The 22993-nt window shown below is 49.2% G+C and overlaps 1 protein-coding gene across 1 annotated transcript in view; it reads right to left on the bottom strand.

Moving 5' to 3' along the window:
• LOC311116262 (catenin alpha-1-like) overlaps nt 1-22993 on the bottom strand; it is a 194991-nt gene that overhangs the window by 114987 nt on the left and 57011 nt on the right. Inside the window, exon 8 of the mRNA XM_084191370.1 lies at nt 18999-19202. Within this exon, the coding sequence (XP_084047496.1) occupies nt 18999-19202 (204 nt within the window). The remainder of the gene's footprint in view (nt 1-18998; nt 19203-22993) is intronic.

Below are 22993 nucleotides of genomic sequence, written 5' to 3'. Positions count from 1 at the left end.
TTCTTAGACTTACTTTCAATAAGAATGACAGAACTATAACACATTTCTATGTGAATTTGGTCAGATCGCCGAAACAAGTTACATATTGCAGCTTTAAATTAGCTTGAAAATCTATGGCAAGACATGAAAACGGCTGTCTAGCAATGATCAACAACCAACATGACAGAGTTGATAGAATTTTGAAAAGATCAAATGTGCAAATATTGCACAATCCAGCTGTGCAAAGATCTTAGAGACTTACCCAGAAAGACTCACAGCTGTAATCGCTGCCAAAGGTGATTGTAACACGTATTGACTCAGGGGGTTGAATCAACATATCCAATCAACATATATTAGATATATAGATTAGATATATTAGTCTTATTTTTCTTTTTAAGTTAGAATTTTTCGACCACTTTGACAGAGTATTTTGTATAGATCGTTGGCCATTTTTAAACAATCCACTTTAAATCCCACTTTGTAATAGCAACATGTGGAGAAAGGGGTGTGATGACTTTGTGAAGGTACTGTATAAAGGGCTTCATGGTCAAAATCCCAAAGTATCCCTGTAAGACATGCTCAGGGCCAGCGTGCCTGCCTGCCCAGTTCATTATGCTTAGTGAATAAAAACTGACAGGGGAAAAACATTAAGAAAAAAAAATAAAAAAAGAGTTCAGAGGGATCAAGGGGCTTTAACAGAAAGTGCCAGTCATTCAGCTGGATGTCTTTTGACAGAAGTAGTGCACTACATAGGGAGTCATGGAGGAGGCAGAGAGAGAAGCGACATTATTTCTTTAAACCCCAGCTCCATCTCCAGACACCTGCAGAAGAAAAACAGACTAGCCCCGCATGTCAAATAAATAAAAAATCCCTGAGATCTCTTTCCCTCTCCACACTAGTCTGATTCCCTCTCTACACTAGTCTGATTCCCTCTCTACACTAGTCTGATTCCCTCTCTACACTAGTCTGATCCCCTCTCTACACTAGTCTGATTCCCTCTCTACACTAGTCTGATTCCCTCTACACTAGTCTGATTCCCTCTCTACACTAGTCTGATTCCCTCTCTACACTAGTCTGATTCCCTCTCTACACTAGTCTGATCCCCTCTCTACACTAGTCTGATTCCCTCTCTACACTAGTCTGATCCCCTCTCCCTCTCTACACTAGTCTGATTCCCTCTCTACACTAGTCTGATCCCCTCTCTACACTAGTCTGATTCCCTCTCCCTCTCTACACTAGTCTGATTCCCTCTCTACACTAGTCTGATCCCCTCTCTACACTAGTCTGATTCCCTCTCTACACTAGTCTGATTCCCTCTCTACACTAGTCTGATTCCCTCTCTACACTAGTCTGATCCCCTCTCTACACTAGTCTGATCCCCTCTCTACACTAGTCTGATTCCCTCTCTACACTAGTCTGATTCCCTCTCTACACTAGTCTGATTCCCTCTCCCTCTCTACACTAGTCTGATTCCCTCTCCCTCTCTACACTAGTCTGATTCCCTCTCTACACTAGTCTGATTCCCTCTCCCTCTCTACACTAGTCTGATTCCCTCTCTACACTAGTCTGATTCCCTCTCTACACTAGTCTGATTCCCTCTCTACACTAGTCTGATCCCCTCTCTACACTAGTCTGATTCCCTCTCTACACTAGTCTGATTCCCTCTCTACACTAGTCTGATTCCCTCTCTACACTAGTCTGATCCCCTCTCTACACTAGTCTGATTCCCTCTCTACACTAGTCTGATTCCCTCTCTACACTAGTCTGATTCCCTCTCTACACTAGTCTGATTCCCTCACTAGTCTGATTCCCTCACTAGTCTGATTCCCTCTCTACACTAGTCTGATTCCCTCTCTACACTAGTCTGATTCCCTCACTAGTCTGATTCCCTCTCTACACTAGTCTGATTCCCTCTCTACACTAGTCTGATTCCCTCTCTACACTAGTCTGATTCCCTCTCTACACTAGTCTGATTCCCTCTCTACACTAGTCTGATTCCCTCTCTACACTAGTCTGATCCCCTCTCTACACTAGTCTGATTCCCTCTCTACACTAGTCTGATTCCCTCTCTACACTAGTCTGATTCCCTCTCTACACTAGTCTGATTCCCTCTCTACACTAGTCTGATTCCCTCTCTACACTAGTCTGATTCCCTCACTACACTAGTCTGATTCCCTCTCTACACTAGTCTGATTCCCTCTCTACACTAGTCTGATTCCCTCTCTACACTAGTCTGATCCCCTCTCTACACTAGTCTGATTCCCTCTCTACACTAGTCTGATTCCCTCTCTACACTAGTCTGATCCCCTCTCTACACTAGTCTGATCCCCTCTCCCTCTCTACACTAGTCTGATTCCCTCTCTACACTAGTCTGATTCCCTCTCTACACTAGTCTGATTCCCTCTCTACACTAGTCTGATCCCCTCTCTACACTAGTCTGATTCCCTCTCTACACTAGTCTGATTCCCTCTCTACACTAGTCTGATTCCCTCTCCCTCTCTACACTAGTCTGATTCCCTCTCTACACTAGTCTGATCCCCTCTCTACACTAGTCTGATTCCCTCTCTACACTAGTCTGATTCCCTCTCTACACTAGTCTGATTCCCTCTCTACACTAGTCTGATTCCCTCTCTACACTAGTCTGATCCCCTCTCTACACTAGTCTGATTCCCCCTCTACACTAGTCTGATTCCCTCTCCCTCTCTACACTAGTCTGATCCCCTCTCTACACTAGTCTGATTCCCTCTCTACACTAGTCTGATTCCCTCTCTACACTAGTCTGATTCCCTCTCTACACTAGTCTGATTCCCTCTCTACACTAGTCTGATTCCCTCTCTACACTAGTCTGATTCCCTCTCTACACTAGTCTGATTCCCTCTCTACACTAGTCTGATTCCCTCTCTACACTAGTCTGATTCCCTCTCTACACTAGTCTGATTCCCTCTCCCTCTCTACACTAGTCTGATCCCCTCTCTACACTAGTCTGATTCCCTCTCTACACTAGTCTGATTCCCTCTCTACACTAGTCTGATTCCCTCTCTACACTAGTCTGATTCCCTCTCTACACCAGTCTGATTCCCAATGCTGGAAGGGGGGCCCTGAGTGAAAGGGTTAGGGAACCCCTGCTGTAGAGGATAGACTAGTGTGGGTCCCAAACGGCACCCTATTCCTTATATAGTGCCCTACATTTGTCCAGAGCCCTTTGTAGCCCTAGGGGACGTAGCCCTTTGGGACGTAGCCCTTTGGGACGTAGCCCTAGGGGACGTAGCCCTTTGTAGCCCTAGGGGACGTAGCCCTTTGTAGCCCTAGGGGACGTAGCCCTTTGTAGCCCTAGGGGACGTAGCCCTAGTGGACGTAGCCCTAGGGGACGTAGCCCTTTGGGACGTAGCCCTAGGGGACGTAGCCCTTTGGGACGTAGCCCTAGGGGACGTAGCCCTTTGGGACGTAGCCCTAGGGGACGTAGCCCTAGGGGACGTAGCCCTAGGGGACGTAGCCCTTTGGGACGTAGCCCTTTGTAGCCCTAGGGGACGTAGCCCTTTGGGACGTAGCCCTAGGGGACGTAGCCCTTTGTAGCCCTAGGGGACGTAGCCCTTTGGGACGTAGCCCTAGGGGACGTAGCCCTAGGGGACGTAGCCCTTTGTAGCCCTAGGGGACGTAGCCCTTTGGGACGTAGCCCTAGGGGACGTAGCCCTTTGTAGCCCTAGGGGACGTAGCCCTTTGGGACGTAGCCCTAGGGGACGTAGCCCTTTGTAGCCCTAGGGGACGTAGCCCTTTGTAGCCCTAGGGGACGTAGCCCTTTGGGACGTAGCCCTAGGGGACGTAGCCCTTTGTAGCCCTAGGGGACGTAGCCCTTTGGGACGTAGCCCTAGGGGACGTAGCCCTTTGTAGCCCTAGGGGACGTAGCCCTTTGGGACGTAGCCCTAGGGGACGTAGCCCTTTGTAGCCCTAGGGGACGTAGCCCTTTGGGACGTAGCCCTTTGGGACGTAGCCCTTTGGGACGTAGCCCTTTGTAGCCCTAGGGGACGTAGCCCTAGGGGACGTAGCCCTAGGGGACGTAGCCCTAGCCACTGTTATAAAGGACGGACAATGCTAATGCCATATGATGCACCAAGGACCAATAAGTGTTTTAATTATTGTTTTTAAAATGCTATCCTCTGGGATCCAATGCACATCTTGATGGATTCTTTTCACCCAAATAAATTACATTTAATTCACCAGATAGGGCTACAGGTTTGAGGAAGTTCCCCAATTCTGGGGCTATTTAACTTGAGTTGAACTCCTGAATTTGCGTTCTGTATTGTGAGGGACAAGCAACAACAAAACCTGAAACTCCAAGATCTGCACTCCCGAGTGGCGCAGTGGTCTAAGGCACTGCATCGCAGTGCTAAACTGTGCCACTAGAGATCCTGGTTCGAATCCAGGCTCTGTCGTAGCCGGCCGTGACCGGGAGACCCATGGGGTGGCGCGCACAATTGGCCCAGCGTCGTCCAGGGTAGGGGAGGGATTTGGCCGGCAGGGGATGTAGCTCAGTTGGTAGAGCATGGTGTTTGCAATGCCAGGGTTGTGGGTTCGATAAAATAATGTATGCACTAACTGTAAGTCGCTCTGGATAAGAGCGTCTGCTAAATGACTAAAATGTAAAATGTAAATGACTAAAATGAGAAGAGAGGGTAAGCAGGGGGTTAGACTAAAGGGAACGATGTGTCTCTCTCCTCACACCTGCACACGGGTGGGTCACACACACACACACACACACACACACACACCAGGACAAAGACAGATAGCCTGCTTGGCTGTGGGGCTCAGTGGGGCTGTGAGATACTGAGAGATGCTAAATCAGCACATTGCCGACTGAGGGAACCAACTACCATGTGACGACACAGAGCGAGTCCAAGATGGTACCCTATTCTCTATAGTGCGCACTACTTTTGACCAGAGTCCTATGGGTTCTGTAGGGCACAATCAATAGGGTGCATTTGGGACGCAGCCCACTGCTTTGCATCACACCATACTAGGCCGTCATTGTAAATAAGAATATTCTTCATTGACTCGCCTGGATAAAATAAAAACGTTAAATGGGCTACAGCATAGGGCCATGTCACAGCACAGTGAGGAGAGGAGCGCCATGAAATACTGATGCCATGAGCGAGACAAAAAGGTGAACCTAGTTCAATGTACACACTTACTAATACGCAAACGTGTGTGTAGTTCAATGTAAAGCTTTCACACACACACACACACACACACCCCTGACACGATGAGCGGAACATTTGTAAGCCTGTATATTTACCACGGCAAGGGGGAAACCGTATCTCATCTGCCAGCTCAGCCAATCAAAAAGGCTAGAGTTCAATGGGGAGAGCTCAATGGGGAGAGCTCAATGGAGAGAGCTCAAAGAGAAGGTCTGGTGGAAGGAGATCTGATAGCCTGTCAGTGACAGTTCTAAAAATAAAAAATAGGTAAAGCATCGGGGACGCTAAATCTTTCCCTTGATACATTGCGTGTGCTGTAATTTATTTTTAAATTATGCATTTAGATGAGATTACAAATAGATCACTTGAACCACCGTTCACTTTTGGTTTTGCATTAGCCCGGTTAACCCGACGTAGGCCAAGGCGTCCACAGGCAAAATAAACAAATGGCATGACGTAAAAAGATTCAGATATTATCTCTGTGTTTGTGGCGTTTTAGCTACGCACCCCCCCCCAAGACCTCTCAACTTTAGACAGTGTAGATTTAAATCTACCCCTCCCTCGTGATACAGAAGAACTTGGAGAGCTGAAATGTTAGGTTTTGTTTTTGGATAGAAGACCCAGTAGCACTGACTTAATAGCTAAAATATTCAGGGTTTTTAGTTTTGGGGGGAAAAAACTGTCCCAGCATCATATAACACAGCCTAGTACACTGGGAAACGTGGGAACCCCCCAAAAAACTGTCACTTTAGCAATCTAGCACCTCTTTCCTTGGGTGCCTTAGAGAGCACAGCAGAGTTAAAGATGCAATCTGTAGAAATCGCTCCGCCATTTCCTGGTTGCTAAAATTCCAATAGTTCACCTAATTTCCTATTTTATGTGACAAAACAAGCAAGCATAGTGTAGAGAATACTGTATTTTCATCTGTTTGAAGCTGGTGTTACAAAACCGAAAGTAAGACTAAAACATGAAAGTGAAAAGCGGGAAGCATAGGAACAGCGCACATAGAACAGATCTGCTGCTTCTTACACTTGCTCTCAATGAGAATGACTGATCTAGAACTCACATTTCTCTGTGTTTTTTGTTGGGTCGCCCAAAAAGGTACACATTGCAGCTTTTTAAAAGGTGAGAGTAGAGACTGGTCTTTAGAATAGACAGCGTAGCAGAGAGACAGAGAGGTTGAGAAGGAGAAGCACTGTGTAGTATTGCTCGTCCCCAACTAGTGACGAGACGGGAACGGGGATAAAACAGTACCGTGCGTCAGTCACTGTAGACACCCTAGGCTAAAGAGAGAGGGAGGAACAAGGAGGAGAGGGAGAGCTAGAGGGGGAGAGGGAGAGCTAGAGGGGAAGAGGGAGAGCTAGAGGGGAAGAGGGAGAGCTAGAGGGGAAGAGGGTGAGCTAGAGGGGAAGAGGGAGAGCTAGAGGGGAAGAGGGAGAGCTAGAGGGGAAGAGGGAGAGCTAGAGGGGAAGAGGGTGAGCTAGAGGGGAAGAGGGAGAGCTAGAGGGGGAGAGGGAGAGCTAGAGGGGAAGAGGGAGAGCTAGAGGGGAAGAGGGAGAGCTAGAGGGGAAGAGGGAGAGCTAGAGGGGAAGAGGGAGAGCTAGAGGGGAAGAGGGAGAGCTAGAGGGGAAGATGGAGAGCTAGAGGGGAAGAGGGAGAGCTAGAGGGGAAGAGGGAGAGCTAGAGGGGAAGAGGGAGAGCTAGAGGGGGAGAGGGAGAGCTAGAGGGGAAGAGGGAGAGCTAGAAGGGAAGAGGGAGAGCTAGAGGGGAAGAGGGAGAGCTAGAAGGGAAGAGGGAGAGCTAGAGGGGAAGAGGGAGAGCTAGAGGGGAAGAGGGAGAGCTAGAGGGGAAGAGGGAGAGCTAGAGGGGAAGAGGGAGAGCTAGAGGGGAAGAGGGAGAGCTAGAGGGGAAGAGGGAGAGCTAGAAGGGAAGAGGGAGAGCTAGAGGAGAAGAGGGAGAGCGAGAGGGGAAGAGGGAGAGCTAGAGGGGAAGAGGGAGAGCGAGAGGGGAAGAGGGAGAGCTAGAGGGGAAGAGGGAGAGCTAGAGGGGAAGAGGGAGAGCTAGAGGGGAAGAGGGAGAGCTAGAAGGGAAGAGGGAGAGCTAGAGGGGAAGAGGGAGAGCGAGAGGGGAAGAGGGAGAGCTAGAGGGGAAGAGGGAGAGCTAGAAGGGAAGAGGGAGAGCTAGAGGGGAAGAGGGAGAGCTAGAGGGGAAGAGGGAGAGCTAGAGGGGAAGAGGGAGAGCTAGAGGGGAAGAGGGTGCCCAGTTGGGGGAGCATAGAGATGTAATAAAGTGGGGGGACGGAAAAGAGAAGAAAAATAACCGGTAAAAAGAGGTCCGCCCTCCTCTTCCACAACTTTCCTGACGAGGTTGCCGGGTGCAGACAAACATGTATTTTTCTACCCAGATCGTTCCTGAGTTGTAGGACTGAGTTGAAATGTCAAATCGCTTAATATATGTCAGACCATCTCAGCATCAGTCCTGTGTCAGTGTTCACACATCGCTCACGGACGCCACGTTTGTGTGTGTGAGAGAGAGACATGGGGGTTTCAGACGTATTATTTAAATTACATGTGGCAGGAGCGGTTAGGCTCAACATGTTTCCATGTGAAACAGTCACGACAATATGGAATAATTAAAGGCTTCAGTTTGTGTAGCAAAAGAAAGCTCTCCCAGTGACAGGCTGGCATATGCCCCAAAAAGCACCCTCATTCCTTTATAGTGCACTACAGAGCCCTGGTCAAAAGTAGAGCACAGTATAGGGAATAGGGTTTGATTTGGGACACAGACACTAGACTATCCTGCCTCCTATTCCCTGGGAGAATGAGGCTCGATTAAGAAAATAAATCCCCACAGCATGATGCTGCCACAACCGTATGGACGGTGCCAGGTTTCCTCCAGACGTGACGCTTGGCAATCAGGCCAAAGACTTCAATCTTGATTTCATCAGACCAGAGAATCTTGTTTCTCGTGGTCAGAGTCCTTTAGGTGCCTTTTGGCAAACTCCAAGCGGGCTGTCATGTGCCTTTTACTGAGGAGTGGCTTCCGTCTGGCCACTCTACCATAAAGGCATGATTGGTGGAGTGCTGAAGAGATGGTTGTCCTTCTGGAAGGTTCTCCCATCTCCACAGAGGAACTTTGGAGCTCTGTTAGAGTGACCATCGGGTTCTGCAGAATGCTGTGGTAGCCATGCTGCTTAAGTGTGCCTTGAATTCTAAATAAATCCCCTGATTGATCAGTTTGGCAAGGCGGCCAGCTCTAGCAAGAGTCTGGGTGTTTCCAAACTTCTTCCATTTAGCAATGGAGACAACTGTTTTCTTGAGGACCTTCAATGCTGCAGAAATGTGGTACCCTTCCCCAGATCTGTACTCCGACAAAGTCTTGTCTCTAAGCTCTACGGACAATTCCTTCGACCTCATGGCTTGGTTTTTGATCTGACATACAATGTCAACTTCATAGAGAAGTGTGCCTTTGTGCCTTTCCAAATCATGTCCAATCAATTAAATGTACCACAGGTGGACTCCAATCAGGTTGTAGAGACATCAAGGGAGATCAATGGAAACAGGATGCACCAGAGCTCAATTTCAAGTCTCATAGCAAAAGGGTCTGAATACTTATGTAAATAAGTTGTTTTAAAAAACATATACATATACTACCGGTCAAAAGTTTTAGAACACCTACTCATTCAAGGGTTTTTATTTTTAGAATTTTCTACATTGTAGAATAATAGTGAAGACATCAAAACTATTAAATACCACATGGAATCATGTAGTAACCAAAAAAGTGTTAAACAAATCAAAATATATTTTATATTTGAGATTCTTCAAATAGCCACCCTTTGCCTTGATGACAGCTTTGTACACTCTTGGCATTCTCTCAACCAGCTTCAACTGGAATGCTTTTTCAAACGTCTTGAAGGAGTTCCCACATATGCTGAGCTCTTGTTGGCTGCATTTCCTTCACTCTGCAGTCCGACTCATCCCAAACCATCTCAATTGGGTTGAGGTCGGGGGACTATGGAGGCCAGGTCATCTGATGCAGCACTCCATCACTCTCCTTCTTGGTAAAATAGCCCTTACACAGCCTGGAGGTGTGTTGGGTCATTGTCCTGTTGAAAAACAAATGATAGTCCCACTAAGCCCAAACCAGATGGGATGGCGTATCGCTGCAGAATGCTGTGGTAGACATGCTGGTTAAGTGTGCCTTGAATTCTAAGTAAATCACAGACAGTGTCACTAGCAAAGCACCCCCACACCATAACACCACCTCCTCCATGCTTTACAGAGGGAACTACACATGCGGAGATCATCCGTTCACCCACACCGCGTCTCACAAAGATACGGCGGTTGGAACAAAAAATCTCAAATTTGGACTCTTGACCAAAGGACACATTTCCACCGGTCTAATGTCCATTGCTCGTGTTTCTTGGCCCAAGCAAATCTCTTCTTCTTATTGGTGTCCTTTAATAGTGGTTTCTTTGCAGCAATTCGACCATGAAGGCCTGATTCACACAGTCTCCTCTGAACAGTTGATGTTGAGATGTGTCTGTTACTTGAACTCTGAGAAGCATTTATTTGGGCTGCAATTTCTGAGGCTGGTAACTCTAATGAACTTATCCTCTGCAGCAGAGGTAACTCTGGGACTTCCATTCCCGTGGCGGTCCTAATGAGAGCCAGTTTCATTATAGCGCTTGATGGTTTTTGCGACTGCACTTGAAGAAACTTTCAAAGTTTTTGAAAATGTCCATATTGACTGACCTTCATGTCTTAAAGTAATGATGGACTGTTGTTTCTCTTTGCTTATTTGAGCTGTTCTTGCCATAATATGGACTTGGTCTTTTACCAAATAGGGCTATCTTCTGTATACCACCCCTACCTTGTCACAATGCAACTGATTGGCTCAAACGCATTAAGGAAAGAAATTCCACAAATTAACTTTTAACAAGGCACACCTGTTAATTGAAATGCATTCCAGGTGACTACCTCATGAAGCTGGTTGAGATAATGCCAAGAGTGTGCAAAGCTGTCATCAAGGCAAAGGGTGGCTACTTTGAAGAATCTCAGATATAAAATATATTTTCATTTAACACTTTTTTGGTTACTACATGATTCCATATGTGTTATTTCATAGTGTTGATGTCTTCACTATCATTTTACAACGTAGAAAATAGTGAAAATTAAGAAAAACCCTTGAATGAGTAGGTGTGTGCAAACTTTTGACTGGTACTGTATATATCCGCAGCACAGTGACGCAGAATGAAATGCAGCCATCCGCAGCACAGTGAGACAGAATGAGATGCAGCCATCCGCAGCACAGTGAGACAGAATGAGATGCAGCCATCCGCAGCACAGTGAGGCAGAATGAGATGCAGCCATCCGCAGCACAGTGAGGCAGAATGAGATGCAGCCATCCACAGCACAGTGAGGCAGAATGAGAATAAAGAAAGCTATATTAAATTACAGAGAGCTATAGATATATTACATAGACTTATTTTTATTCTGATTAACTGGGCACACGTCCTCAACTCAAAATCAGTCAGATGAGATGAGGGAAGAGGAGAAAGAAGGGATGAAGAGAGTGAAGGGGGGGGAGGAAGAGGGGTAGAGGGTATGAAGGGGTAGTGGGAGGACAAGGAAGGGAGTGGGAGCTAGAGGGACACAAAGGAGAGAGGGAGGGACACAAAGGAGAGAGGGAGGGACACAAAGGAGAGAGGGAGGGACACAAAGGAGAGAGGGAGGGACACAAAGGAGAGAGGGAGGGACACAAAGGAGAGAGGGAGGGACACAAAGGAGAGAGGGAGGGACACAAAGGAGAGGGGGAGGGACACAAAGGAGAGAGGGAGGGACACAAAGGAGAGGGGGAGGGACACAAAGGAGAGAGGGAGGGACACAAAGGAGAGAGGGAGGGACACAAAGGAGAGAGGGAGGGACACAAAGGAGAGAGGGAGGGACACAAAGGAGAGGGGGAGGGACACAAAGGAGAGGGGGAGGGACACAAAGGAGAGAGGGAGGGACACAAAGGAGAGGGGGAGGGACACAAAGGAGAGAGGGAGGGACACAAAGGAGAGAGGGAGGGACACAAAGGAGAGAGGGAGGGACACAAAGGAGAGGGGGAGGGACACAAAGGAGAGAGGGAGGGACACAAAGGAGAGGGGGAGGGACACAAATGAGAGGGGGAGGGACACAAAGGAGAGAGGGAGGGACACAAAGGAGAGAGGGAGGGACACAAAGGAGAGAGGGAGGGACACAAAGGAGAGAGGGAGGGACACAAAGGAGAGAGGGAGGGACACAAAGGAGAGAGGGAGGGACACAAAGGAGAGAGGGAGGGACACAAAGGAGAGAGGGAGGGACACAAAGGAGAGGGGGAGGGACACAAAGGAGAGGGGGAGGGACACAAAGGAGAGGGGGAGGGACACAAAGGAGAGAGGGAGGGACACAAGAGAGAGAGAAAGAGGACGAGAAAAATAAGTAGTGGATAGAAGGCCAGTCAGTCAGCCAGTCAGCCAGCCAGTCAGCCAGTCAGTCAGTCAGTCAGTCAGCCAGCCAGCCAGTCAGTCAGTCAGCCAGCCAGCCAGCCAGTCAGCCAGCCAGTCAGCCAGCCAGCCAGTCAGCCAGCCAGCCAGCCAGCCAGCCAGTCAGCCAGCCAGTCAGCCAGCCAGCCAGCCAGTCAGTCAGCCAGTCAGTCAGTCAGCCAGCCAGTCAGTCAGCCAGTCAGTCAGCCAGTCAGCCAGCCAGTCAGCCAGCCAGCCAGTCAGCCAGCCAGTCAGCCAGTCAGCCAGTCAGCCAGTCAGCCAGCCAGCCAGAACTGTGATGACTGACTCAAGCCCCATGCTGTAACGGCAGCTTGTCTGTCTCTCCTAACAGGCTAGGCAAGAACTCGCTCTTCCCCTCTATACAATCTCTCTCCACAATCAAGTTCTCCTCCCCCCCCCCCCCGTTGTCATGGCACCGGGGGCGCAAAGGTGGACACATATCATGTCCCCCCTCGTCCTCGTCTGTCTGCTTCCTCTCTCTCTATCAGACCAGCTGAGCAACCAATCCCCTGTCAGATCTGGTCTCCATCGTCATGGTGACAGCCTCAGAGTTCCACAGACAGACGGGCAGCGGAACAGAGGGAAGGAAGGACCAGTGAAGGGGAACGGAGAGCCCACTGGACTGGATGACTATGGCCCTGAAATAATGTGGCAGAGCCCTGCGTCGCTGCCTGAGTAATACGGTGACTGGGACGTAGGGAGACAGGGACGTAGCTAGACAGGGAGAGGACACGTCTGTATGGGGAAGGAATGTAGACAAGACACCTTTAGGTGACATATGGTTTGGCATCAAATATTCATTCTGAATACAAGTAGAATAAAAATACATCTCAGCAGCAGCACCACAGGCCAGGTTGTTGCCGCTGTCCAATCATATTAGCATGTACCATGCGATCATAGGCAGTGTCCCAAACGGCACCCTATTCCCTATGGGCTCCAAACGGCACCCTATTCCCTATGGGCTCCAAACGGCACTCTATTCCCTATGGGCTCTGGTCAAAAGTAGTGCACTATACAGGGAACAGGGTGCCATTTGGGACATACCCATAATCATGTTTGATGGGATGAAGAGGGGAACCGCCTAGGTCCCTTCCCTCCTCCCTGGTGAGAGACGGGGATACGCTTCCCTACCGCTGGGCTACGGCTGGATGGGATGAAGAGGGGAACCGCCTAGGCCCCTTCCCTCCTCCCTGGTGAGAGACGGGGATACGCTGGGCTACGGCTGGATGGGATGAAGAGGGGGAACCCCCTAGGTCCCTTCCCTCCTCCCTGGTGAGAGACGGGGATACGCTTCCCTACCGCTGGGCTACGGCTGGATGGGATGAAGAGGGGGAACCCCCTAGGTCCCTTCCCTCCTCCCTGGTGAGAGACGGGGATACGCTTCCCTACCGCTGGGCTACGGCTGGTCCCATTACAGACACGGGGACCATTCAGGAGCACCACTTAGAAGGTAATACGGAGCCATCACACATCACGCAGTGCACATTGATTCAATCAGTCAAGCCTCGTGAAGGGTGATATCTAGTGAGCCTCGTGAAGGGTGATATCTAGTGAGCCTCGTGAAGGGTGATATCTAGTGAGCCTCGTAGAGGGTGATATCTAGTGAGCCTCGTGAAGGGTGATATCCACTACCACTCAGTATGTCCACTACCACTCAGTATGTCCACTACCGCTCAGTATGTCCACTACCGCTCAGTATGTCCACCACTACCACTCAGTATGTCCACCACTACCACTCAGTATGTCCACCACTACCACTCAGTATGTCCACCACTACCACTCAGTATGTCCACCACTACCACTCAGTATGTCCACCACTACCACTCAGTATGTCCACCACTACCACTCAGTATGTCCACCACTACCACTCAGTATGTCCACCACTACCACTCAGTATGTCCACCACTACCACTCAGTATGTCCACCACTACCACTCAGTATGTCCACCACTACCACTCAGTATGTCCACCACTACCACTCAGTATGTCCACCACTACCACTCAGTATGTCCACCACTACCACTCAGTATGTCCACCACTACCACTCAGTATGTCCACCACTACCACTCAGTATGTCCACCACTACCACTCAGTATGTCCACCACTACCACTCAGTATGTCCACTATCCCTCAGTATGTCCACTACCCCTCAGTATGTCCACTACCACTCAGTATGTCCACTACCACTCAGTATGTCCACCACTACCACTCAGTATGTCCACCACTACCACTCAGTATGTACACTACCGTTCAAAAGTTTGGGGTCACTTCGAAATGTCCTTGTTTTCTAAAGAAAAGCAATTCTGAGAAATGAAGGCTATTGGCAGCTTCATTAAATAGTACCCCTATAACACCAGTCTCAACGTCAACAGTGAAGAGGCGACTCCGGGATGCTGACCTTCTAGGCAGAGTTGCAAAGAAAAAGCCATATCTCAGACTGCCCAATAATAAAAAAAAAGATTAAGATTGGCAAAATAACACAGACACTGGACTTTTTCTTTGCAACTCTGCCTAGAAGGTCAGCATCCCGGAGTTGCCTCTTCACTGTTGACGTTGAGACTGGTGTTTTGCGGGTACTATTTAATGAAGCTGCCAGTTGAGGACCTGTGAGGCGCCTGTTTCTCAAACTAGACACTCATGTATTTGTCCTCTTGCTCAGTTGTGCTCCGGGGCCTCCCACTCCTCTTTCTATTCTGGTTAGAGCCAGAGTGCGTGCAAAGCTGCCATCAAGGCAAAGGGTGGCTACTTGGAAGAATCTCAAATATAACATATATTTTGATTTGTCACTTTTTTGGTTACTACATGATTCCATATGTTATTTAATAGTTTTGATGTCTTCACTATTATTCTACAATGTAGAAAATAGTAAAAAAATAAAGAAAAACCCTTGAATGAGTAGGTGATCTAAAACTTTTGACCTGTAGTGTATATATGTAAAATGTTGTGTACTGTGTGAAATAAGGCCGTTAAGTAACAACATGTGGAAAAAGTCAAGGGTTCTGAATACTTTACAAATGCACTGTATTATTTGAGAACTAACAAAAACCAAAATAAAAGCTAGACCGGGAGAATAAAAAATGTAATTTAGCAGTATTCATTTTGTTATGTTTGAGAGAAAAAAAAAAACAGCATTACCACCCCATGGCAAAATGCGTAGAATTGCAGCAAATTAGCTTTAAACTGCAAAATTATCTCTGCTGCATGGCAAAATGTGTAGAAGGAGGAAATTAGATGTATAACAGAAAACAAAATCTCAGCTCCATGGAGACATTTTTGAATTGCAGAAAATTGGCTTTAAAAAAAAAAAAAAACCCTGCCACGCACAACACCTAAGTCCCATTTTGTTCCCTGGTAACACAGAGGGAGAGTGGTTCAGATGTTAAAACGGACCAAAGGCAGAGCAGCAACGAACGCCAGAGAAATAGAACAAGATGAATATGGTAGATAGATAAGACATTACTGCAGCAATACCTCCTCTGGCTGGTTAGAAATAAGACATTACTGCAGCAATACAACCGATGGCTGATGGTTAGAAATAAGACATTACTGCAGCAATACAACCTATGGCTGATGGTTAGAAATAAGACATTACTGCAGCAATACAACCGATGGCTGATGGTTAGAAATAAGACATTACTGCAGCAATACAACCTATGGCTGATGGTTAGAAATAAGACATTACTGCAGCAATACAACCGATGGCTGATGGTTAGAAATAAGACATTACTGCAGCAATACAACCTATGGCTGATGGTTAGAAATAAGACATTACTGCAGCAATACAACCGATGGCTGATGGTTAGAAATAAGACATTACTGCAGCAATACCTCCTCTTTGGATTCACCTGGTCAGTCTACGTCATGGAAATTAATGTTTTGTATACTCCATGTATATCGGTCGCCAGTGATTTCATCTGCTGGTTTTAGCTTTGTGTAGCCTGCCTGCTGCTAGCTAGCTAGCTTCACTGACAAACACAGGCATGGAATGCTAGCTAGCGCTAGCTAAGTGTGTTCGGGCACAGCACTGATAAACAGCATGTAGCTTGTCTCTTATTTAGGATAGTTTGACAACTTGCTGATGAAGTTCTAGACATGTTCTCAGCAGTTAGTCCGTACTTAAGGTTGAGTCATCGAGCAGGCTGTTTGCTGCTTCAACAAAGCGAAAATAATCGAATATAACGTTACAGCAGGAGCTAGCTAGCTTGCTTATGGAAGGAGAATTGCATTTAGTGTTCCAATAGTTGGTTGGTTAGCTTCTCCTTCATTTCATATGAAGTGACAGGCTCAGGCTTAGCTAGGAAGTTAATTATGTGTACATGATCAAACTTCAGAAATACACTAAACTCCTTAGCTAGATGTAAAATGGCGCGACTAAGACCTTGAAATTAAACTTCAAAATGAATTATCTTGCCCGCTGTCTCGGCTATGAAAAGCCAACTGACATTTACTCCTGAGGTGCTGACCTGTTGCAACCTCTACAACCACTGGGATTATTATTTGACCCTGCTGGTCATCTATGAACGTTTGAACATCTTGCAGAACGACCTGGCCTTAATGGCCACGTACTCTTATAATCTCAACCGGAGCAGCCAGAAGAGGACTGGCCACCCCGATGACTGGACAACTAGCATTTGAGATTGACTCGATTGACTCGTGAACGCGCATATCGAGTGCTCAAAGTCTCTGTCACAACAGCCAGTTCTTTACTGGGAGCTGGGGTGTAACTATAGCAGCCAGCAGTAGCCGAGATCCAGACAACTTTAACTTCTCATTATGGAAATACACTACAGTTCTACCTTTGCATTTAAAAGAATTAGCAGAGAGAGAGATCCTACCCTGATTACATGGGAACGACACCAGGGTAACATCACTACTGATCAGGCTAAAATAAAGCAGACATGCAATTGAAGAGTGAACTTTCTCCAGACAGCAAACTGTTGAACTCAGAAATAGATCATCTCTGCATCACCATCTATATAGACAGACTCAACACGGTGACATAAATTTAGACAATGCAATAACTGACAGACACCGTTGAGCTGGACAATCTTAGAATCAGTTCTAACTCGCAAGACAACAATCTCCCCCAGCATTCCTGAACCCTTAGAGATTACCAGCCAGTCCTTTCTCAACTCTTCTACCCCCTAACCAGCTAAACAGGATCATGGCCCAGCGCAAGCCAGCATAAATCCACTAAACAATGTTGATTTCACAGAGACAAAAATGTTTTCTCTAAACAACCACTAAGTAGACCCAATCTAGATTGATTACAAGGCTAGGACTAAAATGGTGGATTTATCATTCTGGGAGAATAATGAGGTCTATTGAATGATTAATAGATTTCAGGAGGCCAATTATTGTGAGACTAAGAAATTCTTGTTCCCTAATCGCTTGTTAAATGCTTCTACACGTTTGTATAGGAGAAAGAGGAAAGAAATGTGTGCGTATGTCTCTGGCATGTGCAACAGGATAGGAGTGTAACAAATGACATTTTCTGTTAAGAGGGATAGTTTGATAGAGGGGGACGGGGAGGACACCTGGGTTAGATGGGGACGGGGAGGACACCTGGGTTAGATGGGGACGGGGAGGACACCTGGGTTAGAGGAGGACACCTGGGTTAGAGGGGGACGGGGAGGACACCTGGGTTAGATGGGGACGGGGAGGACACCTGGGTTAGATGGGGACGGGGAGGACACCTGGGTTAGAGGGGGACGGGGAGGACACCTGGGTTAGAGGGGGACGGGGAGGACACCTGGGTTAGAGGGGGACGGGGAGGACACCTGGGTTAGATGGGGACGGGGAGGACACCTGGGTTAGATGGGGACGGGGAGGACACCTGGGTTAGATGGGGACGGGGAGGACACCTGGGTTAGATGGGGACACCTGGGTTAGAGGGGGACAGGGAGGACACCTGGGTTAGATGGGGACGGGGAGGACACCTGGGTTAGATGGGGACACCTGGGTTAGAGGGGGGACAGGGAGGACACCTGGGTTAGATGGGGACGGGGAGGACACCTGGGTTAGATGGGGACGGGGAGGACACCTGGGTTAGATGGGGACGGGGAGGACACCTGGGTTAGATGGGGACACCTGGGTTAGAGGGGGACAGGGAGGACACCTGGGTTAGATGGGGACGGGGAGGACACCTGGGTTAGATGGGGACACCTGGGTTAGAGGGGGGACAGGGAGGACACCTGGGTTAGATGGGGACGGGGAGCACACCTGGGTTAGAGGGGGACGGGGAGGACACCTGGGTTAGATGGGGACGGGGAGGACACCTGGGTTAGAGGAGGACGGGGAGGACACCTGGGTTAGATGGAGGACACCTGGGTTAGATGGGGACACCTGGGTTAGAGGGGGGACAGGGAGGACACCTGGGTTAGATGGGGACGGGGAGCACACCTGGGTTAGAGGGGGACGGGGAGGACACCTGGGTTAGATGGGGACGGGGAGCACACCTGGGTTAGATGGGGACGGGGAGGACACCTGGGTTAGAGGGGGACACCTGGGTTAGAGGGGGACGGGGAGGAGACCTGGGTTAGAGGGGGACGGGGAGGACACCTGGGTTAGAGGGGGACAGGGAGGACACCTGGGTTAGAGGGGGACAGGGAGGACACCTGGGTTAGAGGGGGACGGGGAGGACACCTGGGATAGAGGGGGACGGGGAGGACACCTGGGTTAGAGGGGGACGGGGAGGACACCTGGGTTAGAGGGGGACGGGGAGGACACCTGGGTTAGAGGGGGACGGGGAGGACACCTGGGTTAGAGGGGGACAGGGAGGACACCTGGGTTAGAGGGGGGCGGGGAGGACACCTGGGTTAGAGGAGGACGGGGAGGACACCTGGGTTAGAGGGGGACGGGGAGGACACCTGGGTTAGAGGGGGACGGGGAGGACACCTGGGTTAGAGGGGGACGCGGAGGACACCTGGGTTAGATGGGGACACCTGGGTTAGAGGGGGGACGGGGAGGACACCTGGGTTAGAGGAGGACGGGGAGGACACCTGGGTTAGAGGGGGACGGGGAGGACACCTGGGTTAGAGGGGGACGGGGAGGACACCTGGGTTAGAGGGGGACGGGGAGGACACCTGGGTTAGAGGAGGACGGGGAGGACACCTGGGTTAGAGGGGGACACCTGGGTTAGAGGGGGACGGGGAGGACACCTGGGTTAGAGGGGGACGGGGAGGACACCTGGGTTAGAGGGGGACGGGGAGGACACCTGGGTTAGAGGGGGACGGGGAGGACACCTGGGTTAGAGGGGGTTAGTAGCAGAAAGGAGAGAGCAAGATAGATGAGACTTACATTGCCCATGTACTCAGACAGCAGGTCCTGCAGAGCCTGACGGACAGAGTTGCACTCGGCCACGATGCGCTCGCGCCGGTCATCACGGGTACAGGACGAGTCGGCCATGAGGGCAGCACCACTAATGATGCTCTCCAAGCGCTCCTCCAGAGACGGGCGGAAACGCTCCTCGCTAAACGCCAGGGGGTCCACGATGATCTGCTTCTGTTGGCGGGAGGGAGTTCAAAAACATATAGAATCAGAGCTGTGGTCGAGTGGTAACACTGAGCACAACACATTAATAATAATAATAATAATAATTAATTATTACATTAATAATCCCCACCAGAGACCGGGGTTCAATCCCTGCATCAACCCTTCACACCGGTTCTCCTACTCTGATGTATTCTCTGTCCAAATAGTCCATATATAAACATAGTAATAATAAAACATATGGAAACAAACAATCAAACTTCAAAGACCAGAGGGTCCATTCACAATGATTTGTTTTCGTTTTTTTGGGAGAGAGAAAGAGTGACAGACAGAAAAACAGAATAACAGAAGGGTAAAAGGCATTTAGTACCAAAAACAAACAACCTCTTCCTCTCCCTTTCAGCTGGCAGAGAGAGATTGAGGTAGAGATGGATAGAGTGGGAAGAGACAGCAAGCGAGGGAGAGAGAGCGAGAGAAACAGAGAGAGCGAGAAAGAGAGCGAGATGGATAGAGTCTCGGGCAGGTGAAAGTGATTTGACAGGCTCCGACAGGCCTTCTGTTAAAGCTGCAGGGAAATCTTGATGTCTAAACCGTCTTTATTTTTCAAAGCCCCAAGAGGCCTCCCAAACCCAGAGGATGGATACCTATTGTTATAAACTGCATCCCAAATGGCACGCTATACCCTAGGTAGTGCAACCCTTTGGACCAGGGCACAGAGTTCTGGTCTAAAGCAGTGCTCGACATATAAACCAAGGCAACATGTAGCCTCAAGGAGTTGGGATATGTAAGAAACACATTAACATTACACCTGGTGGTTATATGGCTGAAGCATGGCCACCTGTCTGATGCTGCATGGTAGCTACATGGCTGAAGCATGGCCTCCTGTCTGATGCAGCATGGTGGTTATATGGCTGAAGCATGGCCACCTGTCTGATGCTGCATGGTGGTTATATGGCTGAAGCATGGCCTCCTGTCTAATGCAGCATGGTGGTTATATGGCTGGAGCATGGCCTCCTGTCTGATGCAGCATAGTGGTTATATGGCTGAAACATGGCCACCTGTCTGATGCAGCATGGTGGTTATATGGCTGAAGCATGGCCACCTGTCTGATGCAGCATGGTGGTTATATGACTGAAGCATGGCCTCCTGTCTGATGCTGCATGGTGGTTATATGGCTGGAGCATGGCCTCCTGTCTGATGCAGCATAGTGGTTATATGGCTGGAGCATGGCCTCCTGTCTAATGCAGCATGGTAGCTACATGGCTGGAGCATGGCCTCCTGTCTGATGCAGCATGGTGGTTATATGGCTGAAACATGGCCTCCTGTCTGATGCAGCATGGTAGCTATATGGCTGAAGCATGGCCTCCTGTCTAATGCAGCATGGTGGTTATATGGCTGGAGCATGGCCTCCTGTCTGATGCTGCATGGTAGCTACATGGCTGAAGCATGGCCTCCTGTCTAATGCAGCATGGTAGCTACATGGCTGAAGCATGGCCACCTGTCTAATGCAGCATGGTAGCTATATGGCTGAAGCATGGCCTCCTGTCTAATGCAGCATGGTGGTTATATGGCTGGAGCATGGCCTCCTGTCTGATGCAGCATGGTGGTTATATGGCTGAAGCATGGCCACCTGTCTGATGCTGCATGGTAGCTACATGGCTGAAGCATGGCCTCCTGTCTGATGCAGCATGGTGGTTATATGGCTGAAGCATGGCCACCTGTCTGATGCAGCATGGTGGTTATATGACTGAAGCATGGCCTCCTGTCTGATGCTGCATGGTGGTTATATGGCTGGAGCATGGCCTCCTGTCTGATGCAGCATAGTGGTTATATGGCTGAAACATGGCCACCTGTCTGATGCAGCATGGTGGTTATATGGCTGAAGCATGGCCACCTGTCTGATGCAGCATGGTGGTTATATGACTGAAGCATGGCCTCCTGTCTGATGCTGCATGGTGGTTATATGGCTGGAGCATGGCCTCCTGTCTGATGCAGCATAGTGGTTATATGGCTGGAGCATGGCCTCCTGTCTGATGCTGCATGGTGGTTATATGGCTGAAGCATGGCCTTCTGTCTGATGCTGCATGGTAGCTACATGGCTGGAGCATGGCCTCCTGTCTAATGCAGCATGGTAGCTACATGGCTGGAGCATGGCCTCCTGTCTGATGCAGCATGGTAGCTACATGGCTGAAGCATGGCCACCTGTCTGATGCAGCATGGTGGTTATATGGCTGAAGCATGGCCTCCTGTCTGATGCAGCATGGTGGTTATATGGCTGAAGCATGGCCTCCTGTCTGATGCTGCATGGTGGTTATATGGCTGAAGCATGGCCACCTGTCTGATGCTGCATGGTGGTTATATGGCTGAAGCATGGCCTCCTGTCTGATGCTGCATGGTGGTTATATGGCTGGAGCATGGCCACCTGTCTGATGCTGCATGGTGGTTATATGGCTGAAGCATGGCCACCTGTCTGATGCTGCATGGTGGTTATATGGCTGGAGCATGGCCACCTGTCTGATGCTGCATGGTGGTTATATGGCTGAAGCATGGCCTCCTGTCTGATGCTGCATGGTGGTTATATGGCTGAAGCATGGCCTCCTGTCTGATGCTGCATGGTAGCTACATGGCTGAAGCATGGCCACCTGTCTGATGCTACATGGCTGAAGCATGGCCACCTGTCTGATGCTACATGGCTGAAGCATGGCCTTCTGTCTGATGCTGCATGGTAGCTATATGGCTGAAGCATGGCCACCTGTCTAATGCAGCATGGTAGCTATATGGCTGGAGCATGGCCTCCTGTCTAATGCAGCATGGTGGTTATATGGCTGGAGCATGGCCTCCTGTCTGATGCAGCATGGTGGTTATATGGCTGAAACATGGCCTCCTGTCTGATGCTGTAAATATCTGATTTTATGGTTTGCTATAATATAAGGTACTTGCCCAGACTGCAAATGAAACATGAAATCACCCACAATTGAAATTCTGCATGCATAACTTGCTTTCCTGTGATCTTGGCCCGGTGTGCCACTGGATGTCAAGCCCTGAGATAAGGTGCCACGGAGTGAGGGACTCCAGACAGGTGGCAGAGGAAGAAAAGCAAGAGAGCAGAAAGAGAGAAAGCAATCTTTACCCGTTACAAAAACCTTCCCGCTGCCATATCACCGGTTAAAACATTCAACTATTCACAGATGTTAGAATTCCGGGTTTATTAGTTTGTCCACCCCCCCCCCCCCCCCACACACACTCTGCCACCCCTCTCCATCTCATCTGACCTCCTCCGCTTGCGTGTCACGTCACCATGGCAACAGGCTCCGCGCGTGTGTTTTTCTATGACTCACTCCCTGAAAAATTGCCTCGGTGGTGCTTGAAATTAGGCACCGTGGCCCAGAGAGGGGGAACTGGTCTGGAATAAATGCAGACAGACTAAGCTAAAATAGAAAAAACTAAATAACTTTGTGCCTGGTCACTAGGAAATGACTGATGCTATGAAGATGCTAATAACCTGCTGTTTCTGCTCTTCTCTCCTTTTACCCTCTCTTCTCCTATCTCCTCCCCATCTCACGTGTCCTCTTCAACTTTCATCTATCTGCCTCTTTTTATACACATACCATCTGGCTGTGCTGTGGAGAGCAACACCTCTTCCTTTATCACACTACTGTACTTCCTCCCCATTCTGTTCTAACTGACTACAACCACAGCACCTCTGCTCATCGCCCCCCCTCCCAGCTAGCATCGCCCCCCCTCCCAGCTAGCATCGCCCCCCCCTCCCAGCTAGCATCGCCCCCCCTCCCAGCTAGAATCGC

This window comes from Coregonus lavaretus (genome assembly GCF_964263955.1).
Source record: "Coregonus lavaretus genome assembly, contig: HAP1_SCAFFOLD_606, whole genome shotgun sequence".
Classification (NCBI taxonomy): domain Eukaryota; kingdom Metazoa; phylum Chordata; class Actinopteri; order Salmoniformes; family Salmonidae; genus Coregonus; species Coregonus lavaretus.
This window is presented reverse-complemented; position numbering and strand designations above follow the sequence as displayed.